At 41.5% G+C, this 27,838-nt stretch overlaps 1 protein-coding gene across 1 annotated transcript; it reads left to right on the top strand.

Moving 5' to 3' along the window:
* The first annotated feature begins 1,320 nt into the window (after positions 1–1,320).
* kat2a (K(lysine) acetyltransferase 2A) lies at positions 1,321–27,260 on the top strand. Its single transcript, XM_031894447.1, has 18 exons — positions 1,321–1,650; positions 3,016–3,139; positions 5,915–6,060; positions 6,147–6,236; positions 7,392–7,573; positions 7,689–7,880; positions 8,293–8,399; positions 9,521–9,631; positions 10,064–10,200; positions 11,104–11,312; positions 12,712–12,838; positions 14,212–14,322; positions 23,112–23,255; positions 23,760–23,874; positions 23,983–24,019; positions 24,720–24,783; positions 25,453–25,537; positions 26,686–27,260. Exons 1-18 carry the CDS (start codon positions 1,429–1,431, stop codon positions 26,877–26,879), a joined length of 2,397 nt encoding a protein of 798 aa, XP_031750307.1. The 5' UTR covers positions 1,321–1,428; the 3' UTR covers positions 26,880–27,260.
* Positions 27,261–27,838: the final 578 nt, after the last annotated feature.

Below are 27,838 nucleotides of genomic sequence, written 5' to 3' on the forward strand. Positions count from 1 at the left end.
ATATATATATATATATATATATATACTACTAGTAGCAGCTACTTTTTCATGGCTACTAAACGGCTAAAAATCCCCTGCCATAGACAATACTGAGAATTTCCTCAGCTAAACACACGTAGAGACAATTATCAGTAAATGATCAGCATTGTCTGTTTTTGTAGCCACGACAAGTAGCTGCTACTTGTAGCTCTAAGGGTGAAGACACACAGAGCTACTAGCTACTTGTCGTGGCTACTAAACAGACAATGCTGATCATTTACTGATAACTGTCTCTACGTGTGTTTAGCAGAGACAATTCTCAGTATTGTCTATGGCAGGGGATTTTCTGGAGTTTAGTAGCCATGAAAAAGTAGCTGCTACTAGTAGCTCTGTGTGTCTTCACCCTAAGGGCAGGGGCACACAGGGAGATTAGTCGCGCCGTTACAAATCTCAGTTGTCGTGGGCGACTAATCTCCCCGAAGTACCATCCCACCGGCTAGAATGTAAATCGCCAGTGGGATGGCATACGTGTTGCTGCGATGTCCCGCAGTCACCCGAAGTTTCCTCTCAAGGCAACTTCAGGCAAAATCAAAATCTTAGGCCCCCCCCAGTGAATATAATCGCTTACCTTATACCCCGGGTTGGTGCTCCTGTTAGGAGAAAACCGCCCCAAGCCGGGGTAGCTGCAAGAGCGATCCTCTTCCTTCTCTTGTTTATCTTCGGATAAACTTTACTGCATGTGCTGTAAAGTGAAATGGCGGCTTTTTTGTTAAATCTGAACTGCCAGACATGGGGGGGGGGGGTCATTTATCAACACTGGGCACATTTGCCCGTGGGCAGTAACCAATAGCAACCAATCAAATTGTTGCATTCATTGTTCTCCCTGCAGCTGGCTGAGAAAAGCCAATCTCTGATAGGTTGCTATGGGTTACTGCCTATGGGCAAATTTGCCCAGTGTTGATAAATGAGCCCCAGGGCGTCCCCTTCAGGTCTGGAAGCAACAGTCCTTCCAAAAACTGGGCTGTCCAGGTCAAAACCGGACAGGTGGCAACCCTACTGAGGTATATTATTTATGTAGCGTGAGTGAAGTTTGTTTTTCTCAACTTACTTGATAAAAAAAGGATTATTTTGTGACAGGTTCCCTTAAACAGCAAAAATGGAGCAATACAATACACTTCCCTGACATACTGAACTTGAGAGAAATGCATGGTGATATACCAGCCGAAAAAAAAAACATATTTACATTAATGGTTTAAAAAGAACCACAAAGGTTCACACTCTGAGTTTCACTTGTATGCTAGGTTCCTAACTTGTGTCAGAAGCAGGGAGGAGGAGGGGACTACAACTCCCAGAATTCCAAGCGCCAATACGCTTGCGCAGTGTGGTCCGGCAGCGGCGGCGCTTGAACCCGCCAGCTTTATTGGTAGGGAAGGCGGCGGCAACGTTGCTATGGCGGAACTTGTGCAGGCCTCGCAGTCCCGTACTAGCTTGCAGGCTCCGGCTGCTGGGCACACTGCTACCGGGACGGGCGGAGGGAGCAGCTCCAGCACTAGCGACCCGGCCAGGCCCGGCCTCAGCCAGCAGCAGCGAGCCAGTCAGAGGAAGGCACAAGTCCGCGCCCTCCCTAGGGCCAAGAAGCTGGAAAAGCTCGGTGTATTCTCCGCTTGTAAGGTACAGGGAACGCACGCCGCCCCCTAGGGGCAAGGGGACTGCTCACTGGGAGCACATTTCCGGTCAGCCTTCCATTCATTGCAAAGGAGTGTCACTCACCGCAGGGGTCGTGTTATTGTGTTCCTATAGCCCTCTGCCTTATTATGTGTCCGCTACCGGCCTGTACACTGGCCTGCACTCACTCATATATCCTACTCTTATTGGGGCAGAACAGCCCTATTGGGTTTATTTAATGGTTAAATGATTCCCTTTTCTCTGTAATAATAAAACAGTACCTGTACTTGATCCCAACTAAGATATAATTACCCCTTATTGGGGCAGAACAGCCCTATTGGGTTTATTTAATGGTTAAATGATTCCCTTTTCTCTGTAATAATAAAACAGTACCTGTACTTGATCCCAACTAAGATATAATTACCCCTTATTGGGGCAGAACAGCCCTATTGGGTTAATTTCATGGTTAAATGATTCCCTTTTCTCTGTAATAATAAAACAGTACCTGTACTTGATCCCAACTAAGATATAATTACCCCTTATTGGGGCAGAACAGTCCTATTGGGTTTATTTAATGGTTAAATGATTCCCTTTTCTCTGTAATAATAAAACAGTACCTGTACTTGATCCCAACTAAGATATAATTACCCCTTATTGGGGGCAGAACAGCCCTATTGGGTTTATTTCATGGTTAAATGATTCCCTTTTCTCTGTAATAATAAAACAGTACCTGTACTTGATCCCAACTAAGATATAATTACCCCTTATTGGGGCAGAACAGCCCTATTGGGTTTATTTAATGGTTAAATGATTCCCTTTTCTCTGTAATAATAAAACTGTACCTGTACTTGATCCCAACTAAGATATAATTACCCCTTATTGGGGCAGAACAGCCCTATTGGGTTTATTTCATGGTTAAATGATTCCCTTTTCTCTGTAATAATTAAACAGTACCTTTACTGGTTGTTTAGAATTGACCATTCTATAACTTACTAAAAGTTAACTTAAATGGGAACCACCCCTTTAATGGACATGACTTGCATTGTGGCTTTTCTTTCTTGTAAGCTAGGGGTCCTGCTCTGATCAATAGCCACAGGCATAGCAAGTGTAAATATGGGACAGTTTCTCTGCATTCCGGAACTTGCTATTGTCGCTGTACTGTGATGATGAAGATCAAACAGAAGGACAGATGTGTTCCAGCTGTAGCATGCTGTGAGATCATGACCAGTGCTGTCACCATCACCACAGATCTGCTTATACTCTATATAGGGTCCTTTTAGCGGCTCTTTCTCAGTCTAAGCTTTGCTGGCACTGCAGCCCCCACAATTAACCATCTCAGCTCAGTAATCATTACTGTTCTTTACCTTTCAGGCAAATGACTTATGTAAGTGCAATGGATGGAAGAACCCCAACCCACAGACTGCACCAAGAATGGACCTGCAACAGCCTGCAGCCAGTCTCACCGAGCCATGCCGCAGCTGCGGACATGCTTTGGGTTTGTAGGAGCCATACGCTTTGTTTTTTTCTCCTTCTCCGCACCCACGGCTTCTGTGTTTGCAGTGGTAGCCTTCAAATCTAAGATGACTAGGAAGTAGCAAATCAGGTTGCAGATAAAGTAGTTGTGGGTAAGAAATGTGACATGCAGGTCTACAGCATTAGACCCTCACAGAATAGAATAGACAACTTTACTACAGGTATGGGATCTGTTATCTGTAAACCCGTTATCCAGAAGTTCCTAGTTATGGGAAGGCCATTTCCCATAGACTTCATTATAAGCACATAATTCAAAAAGCGATTTCCTGTGTTTCTGTAATAATAAAACAGTACCTGTACTTGATCCCAACTAAGATATAATTACCCCTTATTGGGGGCAGAACAGCCCTATTGGGTTTATTTCATGGTTAAATGATTTCCTTTTCTCTGTAATAATAAAACAGTACCTGTACCTGATCCCAACTAAGATATAATTACCCCTTATTGGGGCAGAACAGCCCTATTGGGTTTATTTAATGGTTAAATGATTCCCTTTTCTCTGTAATAATAAAACAGTACCTGTACTTGATCCCAACTAAGATATAATTACCCCTTATTGGGGGCAGAACAGCCCTATTGGGTTTATTTCATGGTTAAATAATTCCCTTTTCTCTGTAATAATAAAACAGTACCTGTACTTGATCCCAACTAAGATATAATTACCCCTTATTGGGGGCAGAACAGCCCTATTGGGTTTATTTCATGGTTAAATGATTCCCTTTTCTCTGTAATAATAAAACAGTACCTGTACTTGATCCCAACTAAGATATAATTACCCCTTATTGGGGCAGAACAGCCCTATTGGGTTTATTTCATGGTTAAATGATTCCCTTTTCTCTGTAATAATAAAACAGTACCTGTACTTGATCCCAACTAAGATATACAGTGGTGTGAAAAACTATTTGCCCCCTTCCTGATTTCTTATTCTTTTGCATGTTTTTCACACAAAATGTTTCTGATCATCAAACACATTTAACTATTAGTCAAAGATAACACAAGTAAACACAAAATGCAGTTTTTAAATGAGGGTTTTTATTATTTAGGGAGAAAAAAAATCCAAACCTACATGGCCCTGTGTGAAAAAGTAATTGCCCCCTGAACCTAATAACTGGTTGGGCCACCCTTAGCAGCAATAACTGCAATCAAGCGTTTGCGATAACTTGCAACGAGTCTTTTACAGCGCTCTGGAGGAATTTTGGCCCACTCATCTTTGCAGAATTGTTGTAATTCAGCTTTATTTGAGGGTTTTCTAGCATGAACCGCCTTTTTAAGGTCATGCCACAACATCTCAATAGGATTCAGGTCAGGACTTTGACTAGGCCACTCCAAAGTCTTCATTTTGTTTTTCTTCAGCCATTCAGAGGTGGATTTGCTGGTGTGTTTTGGGTCATTGTCCTGCTGCATCACCCAAGATCGCTTCAGCTTGAGTTGACTAACAGATGGCCGGACATTCTCCTTCAGGATTTTTTGGTAGACAGTAGAATTCATGGTTCCATCTATCACAGCAAGCCTTCCAGGTCCTGAAGCAGCAAAACAACCCCAGACCATCACACTACCAAAGGAGTGTCACTCACCGCAGGGGTCGTGTTATTGTGTTCCTATAGCCCTCTGCCTTATTATGTGTCCGCTACCGGCCTGTACACTGGCCTGCACTCACTCATATATCCTACTCAAATTGGGGCAGAACAGCCCTATTGGGTTTATTTCATGGTTAAATGATTCCCTTTTCTCTGTAATAATAAAACAGTACCTGTACTTGATCCCAACTAAGATATAATTACCCCTTATTGGGGGCAGAACAGCCCTATTGGGTTTATTTAATGGTTAAATGATTCCCTTTTCTCTGTAATAATAAAACAGTACCTGTACTTGATCCCAACTAAGATATAATTACCCCTTATTGGGGGCAGAACAGCCCTATTGGGTTTATTTCATGGTTAAATGATTCCCTTTTCTCTGTAATAATAAAACAGTACCTGTACTTGATCCCAACTAAGATATAATTACCCCTTATTGGGGCAGAACAGCCCTATTGGGTTTATTTCATGGTTAAATGATTCCCTTTTCTCTGTAATAATAAAACAGTACCTGTACTTGATCCCAACTAAGATATAATTACCCCTTATTGGGGGCAGAACAGCCCTATTGGGTTTATTTCATGGTTAAATGATTCCCTTTTCTCTGTAATAATAAAACAGTACCTGTACTTGATCCCAAATAAGATATAATTACCCCTTATTGGGGGCAGAACAATCCTATTGGGTTTATTTATGTTTAAATGATATTTAAGGTATGGAGATCCAAATTACAGAAAGATCCCTTATGTGGAAAACCCCTAGTCCCAAGCTTGGTGGATAATAAATCCCATACCTGTACAACCATTTTACATTTTACAACTATTTTCTTATTTTTTTTTTTATCATAGATAACTGTAGGATGCTGTAAGTTTAGGTTTTGCAACTTTGTTGCTGCATAAGATACTATCCCAAAGGCTACAGACATTCTTACATTAGCTTTTAAATTTGTAACAAATCTGTATATATAAAGCTACATTTTATGTAATTCCATATTGACATCACAGGATACTGCAACCACTGATGCAATTTATATAAATAAATAATATTCTCCTTGATTTTCTCATTTCAGTTCAAATGGCCAGTGTTTCATTTAGTAGATTTAAAGGGGATATAGTCATTTTTTTTTTTTTTAAATTAGGCTTCTGTCTGCTTTCTTGCAGCCAACCATGTGTCTCACCTGGAGAACGTTTCTGAAGATGAAATCAACCGGCTGCTGGGTATGGTGGTGGACGTAGAAAATCTCTTCATGTCCGTTCACAAAGAGGAAGACACAGACACCAAGCAAGTTTACTTTTACTTGTTTAAGGTGAGGTTACACAATATCATGCTATTACTGGTTTGTGTCTGCATTCTCCATGATTCCTAATGCCGCTGTTATTGTTATTCCCACAGCTGCTAAGGAAGTGTATCCTTCAGATGATCCGGCCAGTGGTAGAGGGATCTTTGGGAAGCCCACCATTTGAAAAGCCAAATATAGAACAGGTAATTTTAAACTTCCATTGTAGTTCGTAGGTTTCTAAAGTAAATATCTAAGGCCAATAGTTTTGTGTTTTATTTTTATTTTTTATTCCCCCCCCCCCCCCAATATTATTATAACAGGGTTACAGATATATAAAAAAACACTTCTCTCAATAATGCAGCCATATTTTCAAGAATATCTAGGACAGCTACTATATTTTCACCCTAATACTCATTCTTATTAAACCACATGGTATGGAAGGATTCTTGGTGTACTCTTGGCAGCCACTGCCCCGAGCCCCCATAGGGGGACAAGCCTCACAGTTTGGGCACCACTGCCTTAGGGTAATGCCGCACTTCATGACTTTTTTAAGTGACTTATGTCCTGCTTTTGTGAGCGGTCAGTAATAATGAATTTGCAAGGTCATGAGGGGTGATGTTTAGTGGACTTGTCTATCAATAATAGGAAAGAACAACAGTATAAACAAACAATCCGTTTTTATTACCCAGTCTAAAGGTGGCCATACACATCCGAATTCAACTGCCGATATCAGTCCTGTAGACAGATTCGACAGCTTATTTGCTTGTGTATGGGCACCAACAACGGGCCTCCCCGACCAACAACTGGCCTGAAATCAGCCAGATCTTAATCGGCTAGGTTCGATTTTTCCATCTGATCAGGGATGGCATTGGCTCGTTGATGCGGTCCCCGAACCGACGACGTTGTGCTAATTCGATTGTTTGCCAAACGACCGAATTATATCAACCACCCATAGGTGGGCATATTGGGAGATGATCTGCTTGCTTGGCAACCTCTGTAAATGAGCAGATCTTACAATGTATGCTAACTGTAAGCTAAGGCTTAAGTCAAACTAGCCTATTATTAAGAGCAGTAATGCATAAAACTTAAAAGACTATAAACTTTTTCTTTCATTGCTTTGTCTTCCCAAGTGAATGTATGTAATTCTGATTCCATTAACTAATCACCACCTGTACTGGGGGCTCTTCCAGCCTACCCTCTTAGGCTGATGCCACACGCGGCGTAGGGCTGATTTTTTCGGCAAGCGGAAAAACGCTTAAAAATATATATTTTTTTTCTTTAAATTCAGTGAAATCTATTTGTTAGGTAAATTGCAAGGGCTTAAAGCTTTTTTTTCTCATGTTTTATTTTAAACCAAGGGCGTCCTGAATTTTGTCCAGTACAAGTTCAGCCATCTGCAGCCTAAGGAACGTCAAACTATGTATGAGCTGTCCAAAATGTTCCTCCTGTGCTTAAATTACTGGAAGCTTGAAACTCCTTCACAGTTCCGTCAGAGATCACAGAATGAGGATGTAGCGACATACAAGGTTAATTATACCAGGTAATGTAAAGGGTTAATACTATATCTGTTGTGGCTTATCTAGCTATAAAGCTGAATATTTGTATTTGTACTGCAAGATGTATGGGGACTGGTTCTGACCCATGTTCTTTTGCAGGTGGCTCTGTTACTGCCACGTACCACAGAGCTGTGACAGCCTGCCACGCTATGAAACTACACATGTGTTTGGGAGGAGTCTGCTCCGTTCCATCTTCACTGTTACCCGGAGACAACTGCTGGAGAAGTTCAGGGTGGAGAAGGACAAGCTTGTTCCCGAGAAGCGGACTCTTATCCTTACACACTTCCCAAAGTGAGTGTGAGCCATTATCTCCGATAAGTGTTGATTCTTAATGGGGACCTGTCACCTTTAGAAATATTTCCAAATCCCTCTTTATTATGTTAGTTGAGCAAAATAAACTTTACCTACACTACATAAATTATATAAATCTTGTTTCCCTCAGTCTTACGAGTACACATTCACAGCAAGCAGGCAGCTGCCATTTTGTAAGCATTGTTGTTAAGGCAAGCTTTGCATTATCCCAAAATCTTGTTTAGCCTCAACAATCTGGCACCTGGTGCCCATGTACAGGATACATAAATACATCTAGGAAGTGCTGAAGGGAAAGTGAAAGTAATTGACTGACCTGCCTCTGTAAAGGTTTTTTTTTAACATTTATGGATGTTTTTGGTATAATTAAAACTGCCATCTATTTATTAACTAGGTTCCTCTCCATGCTGGAAGAAGAAATCTATGGTGAAAACTCACCCATCTGGGAGGCAGATTTTACTGTTCCAACCACAGAAGGTGCCCAACTAGTGTCTCGTCCAGGTACAATCTCTTTGTCTTGTATTGATATAAGGCTTGATAGATAATTGTCCATTTCTTCAGCTAACCTAAAATCAATTTTCTAACTCACAGGGTAATGGTCAAATTTTAATTCTATAATAAAACTTTCAGGAGTTAATAGAATAAAAGTTCCAACGTTTGATACAGGTGTGGTCACCTACAGCAGCCATTCAGCAGGTAACATGTACTGATTAGCTGCTTGAAATCAAACATCTAAATGGTTTCTGTGGCTTGCTAGACATGGCCAAGCTGAGTGCCATTTTTTTTACATTGTACATGATCCCAATATTGTTTAATCTTTGCATTAGTCTCTGAAATTAAGGATGTCATGCATTCTGGTTTCCAAGAAGTCAGTGTCTTCTCTGACCATAATAGGAAATCTGTGCCCAGTGTGATCAATTGAAGGTCCTCAATCAATCTAGCCATTCTACAATATGCTCAACTTGATCCTTTCTTGATCCTTTTTGGTGTTTTTTGGGATTGAGCTGCCTGTGTGTGACCAAATTTCATGTCATTTTATCGGGCCAGCCTCAACACTGAATCCTATGACAGACATTGTTTTAAACGAAAACAGTTATTACACTTATCGGAGAGACAGGCTTGTTAGTATAAATGCACAGAAGCCAGGATTCGGTTTGGCCTTTTTCAGCAGGATTCTGATTCAGCCGAATTCATGCTCGTGGCCGAAGCGAATCAAAATCCTTCAAATCGTTTGCCTTTTTTCACATAAACACGGAATTTGGAAATTTTTCTTAAACCCTTCCGTATCCTATTTTACATGCGCAAATTAGGATTATGTTGGCCGAATCATTTAAAAAGGATTCAGGGTTGGGGCGAATCTGAAAATAATGGGTTCGGTGCATCCCTACTTATTAGGCAGAGTGCATCTTTCTGTTTAGCAGGATTCATATTCTATATGTTGATGGAAATCCTGAGCAAATGTAGAATTGCAAAAAGGGGCTAAGCCCTAAAAAAACCCCCTCTGCTTTAGATTTAAAGTTTTAGCAGAATGTAAGCATTTTTGCTTGGTTGCTTTTTGCCTATGACCTATAAGAGTTTTGCCTGTGCCCTCATCCTGATTTTTTCTTCATTTTGCCCTTTAGCTGCTGTCAACACTACTTCAGTCCCCTCTACTCCTCTCTTCAACAACAATCTAAACAACAGTTCTTCTCTCTCGTCCAGTGGGGACACTAGCAGTTCAGAACCAATGCCAGGTATGTGTTGCTCCAAGCACACCAACACAAAGATTTGAAGAAGGCACATGTATAAGTGCAAGTCACACTGAACCAGTGTTCATTTAGTTTATATGTATTGATACACTGCGCAGCAAATAGCATATTAAATCTAAATGATTAAACCTTTTGTTAGTTACTTAATATAAATGTAATAAATATTGTTTTGGTTATTTTGTGTCAGTGCTACAAAGTAATGTATTAGATGGTTGTTTCTCAGCTTTACATCCACCCCTCTTGCCCTTGGTGCCATTGGTTGTAACACTGTGGGTTTGGAACCACAATGGAACCCCAGAGCAGTGACTGGGGGCGCAACCTCAAGGCCATATAAGTTAAACACTTGGGAGAATGCCCATTGGTCCTCCTTGTCCCGGAAGGTTCCATTTATTGATGGACATCAATTCTTCTGTGCAGGTGAGAAAAGGAAATTATCTGACAGCCTGACCTTAGAGGATGCCAAAAGAATACGAGTGATGGGAGACATACCCATGGAGCTTGTCAATGAGGTCATGCTCACCATAACAGATCCTGCAGCCATGCTGGGCCCTGATGTAAGCAAATGCTAACCATTGCTCTTTCTCTACTGTGCAAGTTAGTGCTTGTTTCTCCACTGTGCAGGCTATTTGTTTCAAGAAAAACTATTGTTTCCCCCATCTGGAGTGCGGGCTCTATTAGCCTGAACCTCAGGTGGGGGAAAACCAACATGGGGGTGATAGGTGCCCTGTAAAGGAATAGTTCTGTGTAAAAATGGAACTGGGTAAAATAGACAGACTGAGCAAAATAAGAAAATGTTTTCAATATCATTGATTAGGCAAAAATGTAATCTATAAAGGCTGGAGTGGGCAGAGGTCTAACATAATAGCCAGAACACTGCTTCCTGCTTTCAGCTCTCTAAGCTGTTAGCAGTCCGTAACCAATCAGTGACTTTAGAGGGAGGGGCCATATGGGACATAACTGTCAGATTACATTTGTATCTGGCCTGCGTGCTCACAAACTAACTGAACAGTTATGTGCCATGTGGCTCCCCCTAAAGTCACTGGCTAACTAAGAGATTAGAGAGTTGTAAAGCAGGAAGTAGTATTCTGGCTATTATGCTAGACATCTGCCAACTCCAGCCTTTATAGATTACATTTTTACCTAACTATGTTAGAAATATTTTTTATTTTGCGCAGACTGTCTATTTTACCCAGGTTCATTTTTACACTGAACTGTTCCTTTAAAGAGACATACCATGGTTCTGTAACAGAGTATTCCCAGGCTTAATGAGGGTAATATTCAGGTTCAGGTTTTATTGTCATCTCAACCACATAAGAAACTTACACAGTTGTTGATTGTCCCCTCTTGTCTACCATAGATATCTAAATAATTCATCTTTAATCTCGCCATTGCCTATCAGTTATGTCTGTTTCATCGCGTAAATATTCTTAATTCTTTTTGTACTTCTGTGTGCACAGACGAGCTTGCTTTCAGCCAACGCAGCACGAGATGAGACTGCTCGCTTGGAAGAAAGAAGAGGGATAATAGAGTTTCATGTAATCGGAAACTCTCTGTCTCAAAAGTCAAACAAAAAGATCCTTATGTGGCTTGTGGGTCTGCAAAATGTGTTCTCTCATCAGCTTCCACGGATGCCAAAGGAGTACATAACCCGGCTTGTCTTTGACCCGTGAGTGAATAAGAATTTCACTAAATACTTTGGTTACTCCTTAAAAGGGTGGTTCACCTTTACATTAGCTTTTATTATGTTATCATGTCCTATTCTGAGCAACTTTGCAATTGGTCTTCATTATTTTTTTAATTATCTGCCTTTTTATTTCTACATCTTTCCAGCTTTCAAATGGGGGTCACTGACCCCAGGAGCTAAAAACTATTGCTCTGTGAGCTCACAATTAGCACAACAGTCCTATTGGGTTAATTTTATGTTTAAATGAAACTAAGATATTATTACCCCTTATTGGGGGCAGAACAGCCCTATTGGGTTTATTTCATGGTTAAATGATTCCCTTTTCTCTGTAATAATAAAACAGTACCTGTACTTGATCCCAACTAAGATATAATTACCCCTTATTGGGGCAGAACAGCCCTATTGGGTTTATTTCATGGTTAAATGATTCCCTTTTCTCTGTAATAATAAAACAGTACCTGTACTTGATCCCAACTAAGATATAATTACCCCTTATTGGGGGCAGAACAGCCCTATTGGGTTTATTTCATGGTTAAACGATTCCCTTTTCTCTGTAATAATAAAACAGTACCTGTACTTGATCCCAACTAAGATATAATTACCCCTTATTGGGGGCAGAACAGCCCTATTGGGTTTATTTAATGGTTAAATGATTCCCTTTTCTCTGTAATAATAAAACAGTACCTGTACTTGATCCCAACTAAGATATAATTACCCCTTATTGGGGCAGAACAGTCTTTTTGGGTTTATTTCATGGTTAAATGATTCCCTTTTCTCTGTAATAATAAAACAGTACCTGTACTTGATCCCAACTAAGATATAATTACCCCTTATTGGGGCAGAACAGCCCTATTGGGTTTATTTCATGGTTAAATGATTCCCTTTTCTCTGTAATAATAAAACAGTACCTGTACTTGATCCCAACTAAGATATAATTACCCCTTATTGGGGCAGAACAGCCCTATTGGGTTTATTTCATGGTTAAATGATTCCCTTTTCTCTGTAATAATAAAACAGTACCTGTACTTGATCCCAACTAAGATATAATTACCCCTTATTGGGGGCAGAACAGCCCTATTGGGTTTATTTCATGGTTAAATGATTCCCTTTTCTCTGTAATAATAAAACAGTACCTGTACTTGATCCCAACTAAGATATAATTACCCCTTATTGGGGGCAGAACAATCCTATTGGGTTTTATTGATTTTATTAGTAGACTTAAGGTATGGAGATCCAAATTATGAAAATACCCCTTATCGGGAACACCCTAGGTCCCTAGCATTCTGGATAACGGGTCCAATACCTCTACTGAAATACAAGAGGTAAAGAGGGCCCCTGTGTTTTTATGATTATGATGTTTGTGTTTACTCTTTAACCCTAGAAAACACAAAACCTTGGCTCTAATTAAAGATGGCCGTGTAATTGGGGGCATCTGTTTCCGAATGTTCCCCACTCAAGGATTCACTGAGATTGTGTTCTGTGCAGTGACTTCCAATGAACAAGTAAAGGTGAGTGTGCTTGATATTATATTCTACTACTATTCCACTATTCTGCCCAATACTACTACTACTGCCCAATACTACTACTATATCCAGGGCAACAGAAATCAAGTGCTGCTTAAAGAGGTGTTTCCCCTTTACGTTAACATTTTAGTATGGCCTATTCTTAGCAACTTTTCCATTGGTCATCATTTTTTATCTTCTATAGCAGCGTTTTTCAACCACTGTGTGCCGCGAGATGTTGACTGGTGTGCCGTAGGCAGGGCCGCAATTTTTACTTTTAATAAAATCCGGGCCCTGTCATTGGTTGCGCCCCGTGTGTACGGGTGACGTCAGTACGCACGGGGCGCAACCTTATAAAAGGGCCTGTGTGCGGTTGCGTGTAGGCAAAAGTGCAGAGGCGTCGCGCCTGAGGGATACGAAGATGCTGCTGAAGCCACCGGAGAAGCCGCCGAAGAGCAGAAGTAAAATGCTGCTGGGCACCAATGTATTAGGGGGGGGCACGGGGCACACTGACTTATGGGGACACTGCTGCTGGGCACCAATGTACTAGGGAGGCACTGCTGCTGGGCACCAATGTACTAGGGGGGCACTGCTCTTCGCACCAATGTACTGGGGGGCACTGCTGCTGGGCACCAATGTACTAGGGGGGCACTGCTCTTGGCACCAATGGACTAGGGGGGCACTGCTCTTGGCACCAGTGTACTAGGGGGGCACTGCTCTTGGCACCAATGTACTAGGGGGGCACTGCTCTTGGCACCAATGTACTAGGGGGGCACTGCTGCTGGGCACCAATGTACTAGGGGGGCACTGCTCTTGGCACCAATGTACTAGGGGGGCACTGCTGCTGGGCACCAGTGTACTAGGGGGGCACTGCTGATGGGCACAGAGTTACATTTTTTAACATTTTCTAATGGTGGTGTGCCTCGTGATTTTTTTCATGAAACAAGTGTGCCTTTGCCCAAAAAAGGTTGAAAAACACTGTTCTATAGTTCTTGAATTATTTGCCTTCTTCTGACTCTCTCCATCTTTCAAATAGGGGTCACTGTTATTAGGAAACCTAACCCAATCCCCCATATGTAATAAAAGGCACTAAGTTTGCCTGGATGCAGTAACCCATAGCAACCAATAAGGTGTTTGCTTTTAAAGAGGTGACCAGTAAATGCTACCTACTGATTGGTTGCAATAGATTACTGCTGCTGGGCAAACTTAGTACCTTTTATTACATAACCCCCCCTGTGTGATAGTATGGTCTCCCCGGCATTCACATGGGTTCCTTTAGTAATAAACTGGTGGGAAATCTCTCCAAAATAATATGAAGATTGACCCAGTGATTTAACTGTTTGTTACTAATATATATTTTGTCTTTTTTGCCCCCAAAGGGTTATGGCACTCACCTAATGAACCATTTGAAGGAATATCATATCAAGCACAACATTCTGTACTTCCTGACGTACGCGGATGAATATGCCATCGGGTATTTTAAGAAACAGGTGCGTTATTCTGTGAACAGAACATTGCTGGGATTAAACCATAATTCTCCTAAGAAAGCACTGATGAATTTAACCCTTTAAGTGCCAGCCGAATTCGTCATTTCGGTTCCCCCCAGTGCCAGACGTTTTTTAAGCATTTTGTACTCATTCACTTTAACAATGTTTTTTGGTAGGAAAACCTCCATGAAACTAGGGAAATTATATATCGTTTTTTTCGTCACTAATTGGGCTTCGACATACATATCAAATTTTATAACTTTTCTGGAGATATGATGTGTATTTTGGGTGAAATATGTAAAAAAAAAAAAAAATTATGAAAAATTTCTGTATATTTTGAGGTTTTTTTCCATAGAAAAGTTAATTTTACACACTTTTTTTTGTCGTTTGTAAAAGCCCTGATACTCCCAAGTCCAACGATACCAAATATGTGGTGGTACCCCACAGTTCCTGTCCAGAAGTAACCCCCAAACTAAAGCAATACTTAGTACAATATCACACCAGAACAAAGCGGAAAAGCGCTTGTAACAGTTGATGCAGCATAACTTATATGTAAATCTAAAATATCCCCTCATGTTCGGTATCTTTAGAAACTACAGACCTTCAGGTTTCTAGGTGCAATGTAGTTTTCTCTCAAAAGCCAAATACTTTTTGTCAGTGCATTGTGCAATTTGGAGCTTTTTTTGACATTTTTTTTTTTTTCTAAAACGTAAACTTGGACGCATGATCAAATGTGGATTTGACAAAAAAAAATCTCATAAAAATTTTCTAACAAAGGCAAATTTGAAAGACAAACTTCTCCTGAATAAAATGATGCCCCATATGTATGGGTGCACATAAAGACATGGGCACCAAACACTCCAAAGCAGGGGCAATGCATAAAGGCAATTACAGCTAAAAATTTGGGGGCTGCGCTCTATGTGCACTACCTGCAGTTTTTCAGTGTTAACCCCCCCTACCTGTGAAATAACCCCCACAAACTATATATTTCTGAAAAGTGCACACCTTCAGCTATTCAGAGACACCACTCTTCTCTTTCTACATGGAAAATTGTGGATGCAGTCCCTTGCAGAAGTCAGCGCTTTGGTCAGAAATCAAGGAAAAAAACAGATACAAACCTAGATTTCTCCCCAAAATCTCCATGGCAACTACCAAAAACTTACTAAACATCAATCTGCAAGTTCCCCTGAATAAAACGATACCCCATATGTATGGGTGCACATAAAGACGTGGCCACCAAATGCCCCCAAACAGGGGCAATGCATAAGGGCAATTTCAGTTGAAATTTTGGGGGCTGCGCTCTATGTGCACTACCTGCAGTTTTTCAGTGTTAACCCCCCCTACCTGTGAGATAACCCCCACAATCTATATATTTACGAAAAGTGCACACCTTCAGCTATTCAGAGACACCACTCTTCTCTTTCTACATGGAAAATTGTGGCCGCAGTCCCTTGCAGAAGTCAGCGCTTTGGTCAGAAATCAAGGAAAAACCAGATACAAACCTAGATTTCTCCCCAAAATCCCCATGGCAACTACCGAAATCTTACTAACCATCAATCTGCAAGTTCCCCTGAATAAAACGATACCCCATATGTATGGGTGCACATAAAGACGTGGCCACCAAATGCCCCAAAACAGGGGCAATGCATAAGGGCAATTTCAGTTGAAATTTTGGGGGCTGCGCTCTATGTGCACTACCTGCAGTTTTTCAGTGTTAACCCCCCCTACCTGTGAAATAACCCCCAAAATCTATATATTTACGAAAAGTGCACACCTTCAGCTATTCAGAGACACCACTCTTCTCTTTCTACATGGAAAATTGTGGCTGCAGTCCCTTGCAGAAGTCAGCGCTTTGGTCAGAAATCAAGGAAAAACCAGATACAAACCTAGATTTTGGTCAGAAATCAAGGAAAAACCAGATAAAAAACCTAGATTTCTCCCCAAAATCTCCATGGCAACTACCAAAAACTTACTAAACCTCAATTTGCAAGTTCCCCTGAATAAAACGATACCCCATATGTATGGGTGCACATAAAGACGTGGCCACCAAATGCCCCAAAACAGGGGCAATGCATAAGGGCAATTACAGCTAAAATTTTGGGGGCTGCGCTCTATGTGCACTACCTGCAGTTTTTCAGTGTTAACCCCCCCTACCTGTGAGATAACCCCCACAATCTATATATTTACGAAAAGTGCACACCTTCAGCTATTCAGAGACACCACTCTTCTCTTTCTACATGGAAAATTGTGGCCGCAGTCCCTTGCAGAAGTCAGCGCTTTGGTCAGAAATCAAGGAAAAACCAGATACAAACCTAGATTTCTCCCCAAAATCCCCATGGCAACTACCGAAATCTTACTAACCATCAATCTGCAAGTTCCCCTGAATAAAACGATACCCCATATGTATGGGTGCACATAAAGACGTGGCCACCAAATGCCCCAAAACAGGGGCAATGCATAAGGGCAATTTCAGTTGAAATTTTGGGGGCTGCGCTCTATGTGCACTACCTGCAGTTTTTCAGTGTTAACCCCCCCTACCTGTGAAATAACCCCCAAAATCTATATATTTACGAAAAGTGCACACCTTCAGCTATTCAGAGACACCACTCTTCTCTTTCTACATGGAAAATTGTGGCTGCAGTCCCTTGCAGAAGTCAGCGCTTTGGTCAGAAATCAAGGAAAAACCAGATACAAACCTAGATTTTGGTCAGAAATCAAGGAAAAACCAGATAAAAAACCTAGATTTCTCCCCAAAATCTCCATGGCAACTACCAAAAACTTACTAAACCTCAATTTGCAAGTTCCCCTGAATAAAACGATACCCCATATGTATGGGTGCACATAAAGACGTGGCCACCAAATGCCCCAAAACAGGGGCAATGCATAAGGGCAATTTCAGTTGAAATTTTGGGGGCTGCGCTCTATGTGCTCTACCTGCAGTTTTCAGTGTTAACTCCCCCTACCTGTGAGATAACCCCCACAATCTATATATTTACAAAAAGTGCACACCTTCAGCTATTCAGAGACGCCACTCTTCTCTTTCTACATGGAAAATTGTGGCCGCAGTCCCTTGCAGAAGTCAGCGCTTTGGTCAGAAATCAAGGAAAAACCAGATACAAACCTAGATTTCTCCCCAAAATCTCCATGGCAACTACCAAAATCTTACTAACAATCAATCTGCAAGTTCCCCTGAGTAAAACGATACCCCATATGTATGGGAGCACATAAAGACGTGGCCACCAAATGCCCCAAAACAGGGGCAATGCATAAGGGCAATTTCAGTTGAAATTTTGGGGGCTACGCTCTATGTGCACTACCTGCAGTTTTTCAGTGTTAACCCCCCCTACCTGTGAAATAACCCCCAAAATCTATATATTTACGAAAAGTGCACACCTTCAGCTATTCAGAGACACCACTCTTCTCTTTCTACATGGAAAATTGTGGCCGCAGTCCCTTGCAGAAGTCAGCGCTTTGGTCAGAAATCAAGGAAAAACCAGATACAAACCTAGATTTCTCCCCAAAATCTCCATGGCAACTACCAAAAACTTACTAAACATCAATCTGCAAGTTCCCCTGAATAAAACGATACCCCATATGTATGGGTGCACATAAAGACGTGGCCACCAAATGCCCCCAAACAGGGGCAATGCATAAGGGGGGGCTGTGCTCTATGTGATCTACCTGCAGTTATATAGTCTAAACACCCCCATACCTGTGAAATAACCCCCGCAAACTATATATTTCCAAAAAGTGCACACCTTCAGCTATTCAGAGACACCACTCTTCTCTTTCTACATGGAAAATTGTGGCCGCAGTCCCTTGCAGAAGTCAGCGCTTTGGTCAGAAATCAAGGAAAAACCAGATACAAACCTAGATTTCTCCCCAAAATCTCCATGGCAACTACCAAAAACTTACTAAACATCAATCTGCAAGTTCCCCTGAATAAAACGATACCCCATATGTATGGGTGCACATAAAGACGTGGCCACCAAATGCCCCCAAACAGGGGCAATGCATAAGGGGGGGCTGTGCTCTATGTGCTCTACCTGCAGTTATATAGTCTAAACACCCCCATACCTGTGAAATAACCCCCGCAAACTATATATTTCCAAAAAGTGCACACCTTCAGCTATTCAGAGACACCACTCTTCTCTTTCTACATGAAAAATTGTGGCCCCAGTCCCTTGCAGAAGTCAGCGCTTTGGTCAGAAATCAAGGAAAAACCAGATACAAACCTAGATTTCTCCCCAAAATCTCCATGGCAACTACCAAAAACTTACTAAACATCAATCTGCAAGTTCCCCTGAATAAAACGATACCCCATATGTATGGGTGCACATAAAGACGTGGCCACCAAACAGGGGCAATGCATAAGGGGGGGCTGTGCTCTATGTGCTCTACCTGCAGTTATATAGTCTAAACACCCCCATACCTGTGAAATAACCCCCGCAAACTATATATTTACAAAAAGTGCACACCTTCAGCTATTCAGAGACACCACTCTTCTCTTTCTACATGACAAATTGTGGCCGCAGTCCCTTGCAGAAGTCAGCGCTTTGGTCAGAAATCAAGGAAAAACCAGATACAAACCTAGATTTTGGTCAGAAATCAAGGAAAAACCAGATAAAAAACCTAGATTTCTCCCCAAAATCTCCATGGCAACTACCAAAAACTTACTAACCATCAATCTGCAAGTTCCCCTGAATAAAACGATACCCCATATGTATGGGTGCACATAAAGACGTGGCCACCAAATGCCCCCAAACAGGGGCAATACATAAGGGGGGGCTGTGCTCTATGTGCTCTACCTGCAGTTATATAGTCTAAACACCCCCATACCTGTGAAATAACCCCCGCAAACTATATATTTACAAAAAGTGCACACCTTCAGCTATTCAGAGACACCACTCTTCTCTTTCTACATGACAAATTGTGGCCGCAGTCCCTTGCAGTAGTCAGCGCTTTGGTCAGAAATCAAGGAAAAACCAGATACAAACCTATATTTCTCCCCAAAATCTCCATGGCAACTACTAAAAACTTACTAAACATCAATCTGCAAGTTCCCCTGAATAAAACGATACCCCATATGTATGGGTGCACATAAAGACGTGGCCACCAAATGCCCCCAAACAGGGGCAATACATAAGGGGGGGCTGTGCTCTATGTGCTCTACCTGCAGTTATATAGTCTAAACACCCCCATACCTGTGAAATAACCCCCGCAAACTATATATTTACAAAAAGTGCACACCTTCAGCTATTCAGAGACACCACTCTTCTCTTTCTACATGGAAAATTGTGGCTGCAGTCCCTTGCAGAAGTCAGCGCTTTGGTCAGAAATCAAGGAAAAACCAGATACAAACCTAGATTTTGGTCAGAAATCAAGGAAAAACCAGATAAAAAACCTAGATTTCTCCCCAAAATCTCCATGGCAACTACCAAAAACTTACTAACCATCAATCTGCAAGTTCCCCTGAATAAAACGATACCCCATATGTATGGGAGCACATAAAGACGTGGCCACCAAATGCCCCAAAACAGGGGCAATGCATAAGGGCAATTTCAGTTGAAATTTTGGGGGCTGCGCTCTATGTGCACTACCTGCAGTTTTTCAGTGTTAACCCCCCCTACCTGTGAGATAACCCCCACAATCTATATATTTACGAAAAGTGCACACCTTCAGCTATTCAGAGACACCACTCTTCTCTTTCTACATGGAAAATTGTGGCCGCAGTCCCTTGCAGAAGTCAGCGCTTTGGTCAGAAATCAAGGAAAAACCAGATACAAACCTAGATTTCTCCCCAAAATCTCCATGGCAACTACCAAAAACTTACTAACCATCAATCTGCAAGTTCCCCTGAATAAAACAATACCCCATATGTAGGGGTGCACATAAAGACGTGGCCACCAAATGCCCCAAAACAGGGGCAATGTATAAGGGCAATTTCAGTTGAAATTTTGGGGGCTGCGCTCTATGTGCACTACCTGCAGCTTTTCAGTGTTAACCCCCCCTACCTGTGAGATAACCCCCACAATCAATATATTTACGAAAAGTGCACACCTTCTGCTATTCAGAGACGCCACTCTTCTCTTTCTACATGGAAAATTGTGGCTGCAGTCCATCGCAGAAGTCAGCGCTTTGGTCAGAAATCAAGGAAAAACCAGATACAAACCTAGATTTTGGTCAGAAATCAAGGAAGAACCAGATAAAAACCTAGATTTCTCCCCAAAATCTCCATGGCAACTACCAAAAACTTACTAAACCTCAATTTGCAAGTTCCCCTGAATAAAACGATACCCCATATGTATGGGTGCACATAAAGACGTGGCCACCAAATGCCCCCAAACAGGGGCAATGCATAAGGGGGGTATGTGCTCTATGTGCTCTACCTGCAGTTATTTAGTCTAAACACCCCCATACCTGTGAAATAACCCCCGCAAACTATATATTTACGAAAAGTGCACACCTTCAGCTATTCAGAGACACCACTCTTCTCTTTCTACATGGAAAATTGTGGCCGCAGTCCCTTGCAGAAGTCAGCGCTTTGGTCAGAAATCAAGGAAAAACCAGATACAAACCTAGATTTCTCTCCAAAATTTCCATGGCAACTACCAAAAACTTACTAAACATCAATCTGCAAGTTCCCCTGAATAAAACGATACCTATGTCTGGTTGCACATAAGTACATGGCCGCCAAACCTGAAAATGCATAATATTGGGGCTGCACTCTATGCACCCCTTTTTTTTTTGCCTGCACCCGAATGAATGGAATACGCTCGGGTGCAGGCACATGTAGCCGATATACGCATGAAAACGCGTGAGAATGCAAAGTCTCGCGTTTTCATGCGTATATCGGCTACATGTGCCTGCACCCGAGCGTATTCCATTCATTCGGGTGCAGGCACAAGTAGCAGGCGTAGGGCTGAATTTTCGGCAAGCGTTTTTCCACTTGCTGAAAAAAATCAGCCCTACGCCATGTGTGGCATCAGCCTAACCCTTGGCAATAGAAACTACCAGAACAATCTTAGCCTTTCTAGAACAACTGAAATCAAATGAAGTTAAAATGGAATAAAACCACTAAAAGCAATCAAAGAACAATAATTGCAATGAAATCGGTGGTCAGAGCCCTGGATCCACCAATGTCACTGCAAAAGCAACCTTTTTGGGGGCACTAAACACACAATAAAGAACAATGCAAAGATAAAACACCATAAAATCAGTAAAATCCAATAAAACCACCTAAACCAACAGAAGAACAATAATTGCAATGAAATTGGTGGTCAGAGCCCTGGATCCACCAACGTCACTGCAAATTCAGCACCCAATAGCAATAAAAAAAGTTACAGTGCAATAGAATAATAAAAAACAGAAATCAATTATGAAAATGCCAAAAAAACACTAAAATGCAACCAAATAAATCAGATAATTATAGAGCAAGATCAGAAATAAAGTTTTAGTAAAAAAAAGACTGCCAAAGAAAGCAAAGAAAGAAAGAAAAGAAAAGAAAGATAGAAAAAAAAAAAAAAAAGTGTAAGTGTAAGTGTGTGTGTGAGTGTCTGTGTGTGCTTGGGAAAGTTGTAAATAAGTGTGTATGTGTACAAAAGTGTAATAATGACAAAGATAGAAGAAAAAATTGAAAAAAAAAAAAAAAAAAATTTTTAGACAGTTGAGATCGAAATAAGCAAAATAAACAGTGGTAGAGAGTTGTAGTTCAGCTTACCCAAGGCAGGCAGGCGATCAGGGGCGACCAATCTGGCAGGAAGGCAGCAGGAAGGCAGCAGGGGAGCTCCATCAGGTCCGAAGTGCGCAGCAGGAATGAGGAGCCGACAGTAGGCGGCGCTATTTAAAGGGACAGCAGTGGACACGTCATCATCGCGTGTCCACTGCTGTCATTGGCTGGCGACGCGATCGTGGGACCGGATCGGTGAGTATGACTGTCTCTGCTCGTTGCCTAGGGGGTTGTGAAGGGTTTACAAGCGCTGCGCTGCTTTAAAAGCGAGCGCAGCGCTTGTAAACCTGATAGTGCTGTAGGACGTAGATTCTACGTCCTGTGGCACTTTGGTCCTTTGCTACCCAGGACGTAGAATCTACGTCCCATGGCACTAAAAGGGTTAAAGGGGAAGTTCACCTTTGGCAACTTTTCAATTGCTTTTTCTTCTGACTTTCCAGCTTTCAAATGGGACCCCCCGGCAGCCAAAAAAACTATTGCTCTGTGAGGCTACAGTTTATTTGTTATTGTTACTTTATATTAATTATTTTTCTATTCAGGTCATCTCCTATTCCTATATCGTTTTTTCATTCAAAGCACACCCAGGTTGCTAAGGTAATTTGGGCCCCAGCAACCAAATAGCTGCTGAAACTCCAAGCTGTAGAGCTGCTGACCAAAACCTGAAATAATTAAAAAACTACAAATGGTAGAAAATGAAGACCAATTGCAAAGTGTCTCAGAATATTACTCTCTACATCAGACTAAAAGTTAACTCGAAGGTGGATAACCCCTCTCTTAACAATCGTTCAGGAAGAACCATCTTTAAATTAATATAAGATAGCTGGGTTTAGATGCATGAGTACTTGGGGCACAAGTGAGTGGGAGCTGGGACACGGCTGTAGGAGACTCACCTACACTAGAACATGTCAGTTGTTTTCTTATATTGGCCAAGAATACATTTTTGGGTTTATATGCCCTGCCTATGAATTCTCCGTATCCCTGCCTTTTACTCCGTATGTCTTTCTATCCACTCGTCGTCACCCTTCTAGTTTTCTTAGGTTTTTTTTTTTGTGTGTCCTTCCAGGGATTTTCCAAGGACATCAAAGTTCCAAAAAGTCGTTACTTGGGGTACATCAAGGATTACGAGGGAGCCACTTTAATGGAGTGTGAACTGAACCCCAGAATACCTTATACAGAACTCTCCCACATAATCAAAAAGCAAAAGGAGGTAAATGGGCGTCATTTTGTGCTGTTTTTTGCTTTTTGTTTTTATAGTGGCAAGATGCCTAAATATATATGTTTCTGGGAATGATGGCAAAGATAGTAGTTGCTCAAACTTATACTTATTTGACCTTATAATGTCAAACATTGGCCTCTAGGGGGTCTGTTGTCATGAAAATAAGTAATATTTGCACTAAACATCCCCAGACATTGTTCTAGAGCAGGGGTGGCCAAACTTTTTGGCTCAGGGGCCACATTGACTTACCGCCGGGCCAGTGTTACGGCGTTTCTGCTCGTCAGTCCCCAGACGCCAAGTCTTGAATGATGAGACTTGCGGAGTCGGCATGCCGGATTAAACGGACCAAGGGGCCGGACGTGGCCCGCGGGCTGTAGTTTGCCCACCCCCTGTTCTAGAGACATAATTGGATTATTTAATATCCTTTTACCATAGCACGTCTCTATATGATTTCTACTCTTGGCTTTTTTTTCATCACATTCCCTCATTTTGCAGATAATAAAGAAGCTTATTGAACGCAGGCACGCTCAGATCCGCAAAGTCTATCCTGGCCTTACGTGTTTTAAAGAAGGCCTCCGACAGATCCCAGTGGAGTGCATTCCCGGAATACGTAAGTTGGTCACTGTAAAGCATCTCCAAAAACAAGTGCATAATAATAATAACGCGGAGTAAAAGGCAATAAGGATAAGTCAAATATGTATTTATATTTTTTTTGTAGGAGAGACCGGCTGGAAACCAGCATGTAAAGACAAAGGGTAAGTATTACAACATTACCCATTAACACCCTCTAGAAAGCCAGTCAAATGTGGTTTGTTTTACTATAATAATACAACACTGTATTGAGGTAATAGAAACAGGCAGTTTGCTTCATAATCAACCTTATTTCATTGTCATCTTTGAATAATAGTTTGTATTACTTAAGTACTTAAATTAGCTAAGGCTTCACTAGTGTTGTGTCTAATGCACCTCTGGATATTTAACTTTCATGTGTTTTCACTACTCAGGATAGGGGGTTTGGGTTGTTGGAGAAGGACAGTACATGTATGGGACCTGTTACCTAGATTGCTTGGGACCTGTGGTTTCTGGATAAGGGATCTTCCTGTAATTTCAATCTGCATACCTGCTAAAAAAAAAAATCATTTAAACATTAATTAAACTGGTTAGAATTGCTTAACCTCCAATTAAGTTAAATTATCTCAGTTAAAATCAAGTACAAGATATAGAGAAGAAAATTTATAACATTTTGAATTATTTGATCAAAACGGAGTCTATGGGAAAAGGCCGTCCTGTATTTTGAAGCTTTCTGGATAATGGTTTCCCAGATAACGGATCCCATACCTGTATCAGTGAATAACTGTTACCCTGGTGCATTTATACACATCTTGACAGTGCAGTAGTACTAGTGCTAATGAGCTTTGATATGTTTCAATTAATGTATACTCTCTGTGTGCTCAGGAAAGAGATTAAAGACCCAGACCAGCTGTATAACATCCTGAAGAACCTTCTAGCACAAATCAAAGTAAGGGACTGCATTTGGAATATGGTTTCTGACTATTGATCCACTTGGCAAACGATACAACACACATACTTGGCCAGATTTGGTTGGTCATCTGGCTATACAGACAAGGGCTTATTACATACTTTTGGGGGTGCCAAAATATTAGCCCCCCCCCTACCCAGTGATTGTAATCACTTACCTTATACACCGGGTTGGGAGAAAACCGCAACTGTCCAGGGTAGCTGCGAGGGAGCGATCTTCCTCCTGCCTTCTTGCTTCACTATCCTGGGCCGATGCATTCGCAGCAGAGTGAAAAAGCTGACTTTTTGGTTGAAGTTCGGCTTTTCACTCTACTTTTATTCCAAAGTTGCGCAAAGTTTCCTTCTGAAGCAACTTCGTGTGACTTCGGAAAACTGAAGCAATGCGAACTGCTTTTCACCAACAACTCCTATTGTTGCGAGTGGGAAGCCATTTCAAAGATCTATTGCGGGCGACTGAACCGCTTTGTGGGTTATTACCCTTACCATACCTGATTAAACAGCCCTAGAAACTCCCTCTGTTTGTTTAAGATAACAGCTGCCATTTTAGCTTGGTTTCAGTAGCTTCTGTGCTGCAGCTCTGGCTGCTGGTAGCATACGTAATGCTATTCCTGTATACATAATACATCTGTGCATGTAAATTGTTTTCCAGACTCACCCAAGCGCTTGGCCATTCATGGAGCCCGTGAAAAAGTCCGAGGCACCGGATTACTACGAAGTGATCCGATTCCCAATAGGTATGTCTGTTCTGTATACGATCATATTTTTGTCAATGAGTTTAATGTCGACACAGGCGTTCTAGTTTTAAGAGTTTGTATGAAATGCTGTTCATTTATTCTTGTTCTGATTGTTTTTATTTGTCTTATGATTTTTCAGCTATTTAGCTTTTTGTTCAGCAGCTTTCTGGTTTGGTATTTCAGCAGTATCTAGTTGCTAGGGTGCAGTTTACCCCAGCAACCAGGCAGTGGTTTGCACAAGAGTTGAGAATATGAACAGGAGAGGGTCTGCATAGAAAGATAAGTAACAACGAAAGAAAAAAAAGAAACAACAAACTGTTGTTTTTGGCTGCCGCGGTTTTTTAGGTCTGTTCTGCCCCCAATAAGGGGTAATTATATCTTAGTTGGGATTAAGTACAGGTACTGTTTTATTATTACAGAGAAAAGGGAATCGTTTAACCATGAAATAAACCCAATAGGGCTGTTCTGCCCCCAAGAAGGGGTAATTATATCTTAGTTGGGATCAAGTACAGGTACTGTTTTATTATTACAGAGAAAAGGGAATCATTTAACCATGAAATAAACCCAATAGGGCTGTTCTGCCCCAATAAGGGGTAATTATATCTTAGTTGGGATCAAGTACAGGTACTGTTTTATTATTACAGAGAAAAGGGAATCATTTAACCATTAAATAAACCCAATAGGGCTGTTCTGCCCCCAATAAGGGGTAATTATATCTTAGTTGGGATCAAGTACAGGTACTGTTTTATTATTACAGAGAAAAGGGAATCATTTAACCATGAAATAAACCCAATAGGGCTGTTCTGCCCCAATAACGAGTAATTATATCTTAGTTGGGATCAAGTACAGGTACTGTTTTATTATTACAGAGAAAAGGGAATCATTTAACCATTAAATAAACCCAATAGGGCTGTTCTGCCCCCAATAAGGGGTAATTATATCTTAGTTGGGATCAAGTACAGGTACTGTTTTATTATTACAGAGAAAAGGGAATCATTTAACCATGAAATAAACCCAATAGGGCTGTTCTGCCCCAATAAGGGGTAATTATATCTTAGTTGAGATCAAGTACAGGTACTGTTTTATTATTACAGAGAAAATGGAATCGGTATAATAATGATTATACTCTGGTTTCTCTTCCTTCTCAGATTTGAAGACCATGACAGAGAGGCTGAAAAACCGCTACTACGTAACCAAGAAGATATTCATCGCTGACCTGCAGAGGATCATTACCAACTGCCGAGAGTATAACCCCCCAGACAGCGATTACTGCAAGTGTGCCAACACGCTGGAGAAATTCTTCTACTTCAAGCTCAAAGAAGCCGGGCTGATCGACAAATGAGTGTCTATCCCCCCCCATCCGTGGTTGGACATACATTGCAGTATTTAATTCACAGCATTGGACTTGGCCTTGCTCAGAGGCTCTGATTTCCCTACGGCGCCATGCAGGGTGCCCGAGGGGCCCAATGAGAACTGCCCAATTGGGGGAACCGTATTCACTCTCATTGGGTCGTCGCAGGCCAGAATGACAGGGGCTGAGGCAAGCTCGTGTGTTTACAGATATTCCACCTACCAAACTTATATACATGAACAGCTCTCGTCAACACGTTTATTGGATTGGAGAATCACTTTTTGTTGTCAGTATAGATGTCGTTTGGTGAGCAGCCATCAGATTCTGCTATTAAAGTGTCCATGCCTTATAAACTCCCAGGCTCAGCAAGCTGCCCCCTGACTGGCTGCTGGGCTTGTTTGTGTCCAGTTAAATCGGAATATGCCTCTTTATCTTAGGTTAAAGGGGTGCTTCACCTTTTAGTATGGTGGAGACAATGATATTCTGAGATTATTTGCAATTGGTCTTCATTTCCATTTGTGGTTTTTCAGTTATTTAGCTTTTTGTTCAGCAGCTCTACCGTTTGGAATTTCAACAGCTATCTGGTTGCTAGGCTCTTGTTTACCTTAGCAATCAGGCAGTAGTTTGAATAAGAGACTGGAATATGAATAGGAGAGGGCCTGAATAGAAAGATAAGAAATAAATAGTTACAATAATTAGGGTTTCGGTTTGGGATTCGGCAGAATCCGTCAGGGTGGGTTCGGGGGTTCGACTGAACCCAAAAAAGTGGGTGTGCTGCATCCCTAACAAAAATAATATACACATTCTAGTAGAATTAAGTCCAAAACAAACTGGACTTTTCTGAGTTTTCTTGAAAACGTTGCACCTCTCATCCGAGTGGCTTCTTCAGGAAAGTCCAGTTTTAGACTTAATTCTACTAGAAACTGTATATCATGACCTGGATGAATGAG

This window comes from Xenopus tropicalis, chromosome 10, assembly GCF_000004195.4.
Source record: "Xenopus tropicalis strain Nigerian chromosome 10, UCB_Xtro_10.0, whole genome shotgun sequence".
Taxonomy (NCBI): domain Eukaryota; kingdom Metazoa; phylum Chordata; class Amphibia; order Anura; family Pipidae; genus Xenopus; species Xenopus tropicalis.

Coding starts and splice junctions, on each gene's coding strand:
- kat2a (XM_031894447.1), top strand. CDS start 1,429: ATGGCGGAACTTGTGCAGGCCTCGCAGTCCCGTACTAGCTTGCAGGCT. Junction 6,237..7,391: donor AAAAGCCAAATATAGAACAG/GTAATTTTAAAC, acceptor TTTTAAACCAAG/GGCGTCCTGAATTTTGTCCA. Junction 8,400..9,520: donor CCAACTAGTGTCTCGTCCAG/GTACAATCTCTT, acceptor TTTGCCCTTTAG/CTGCTGTCAACACTACTTCA.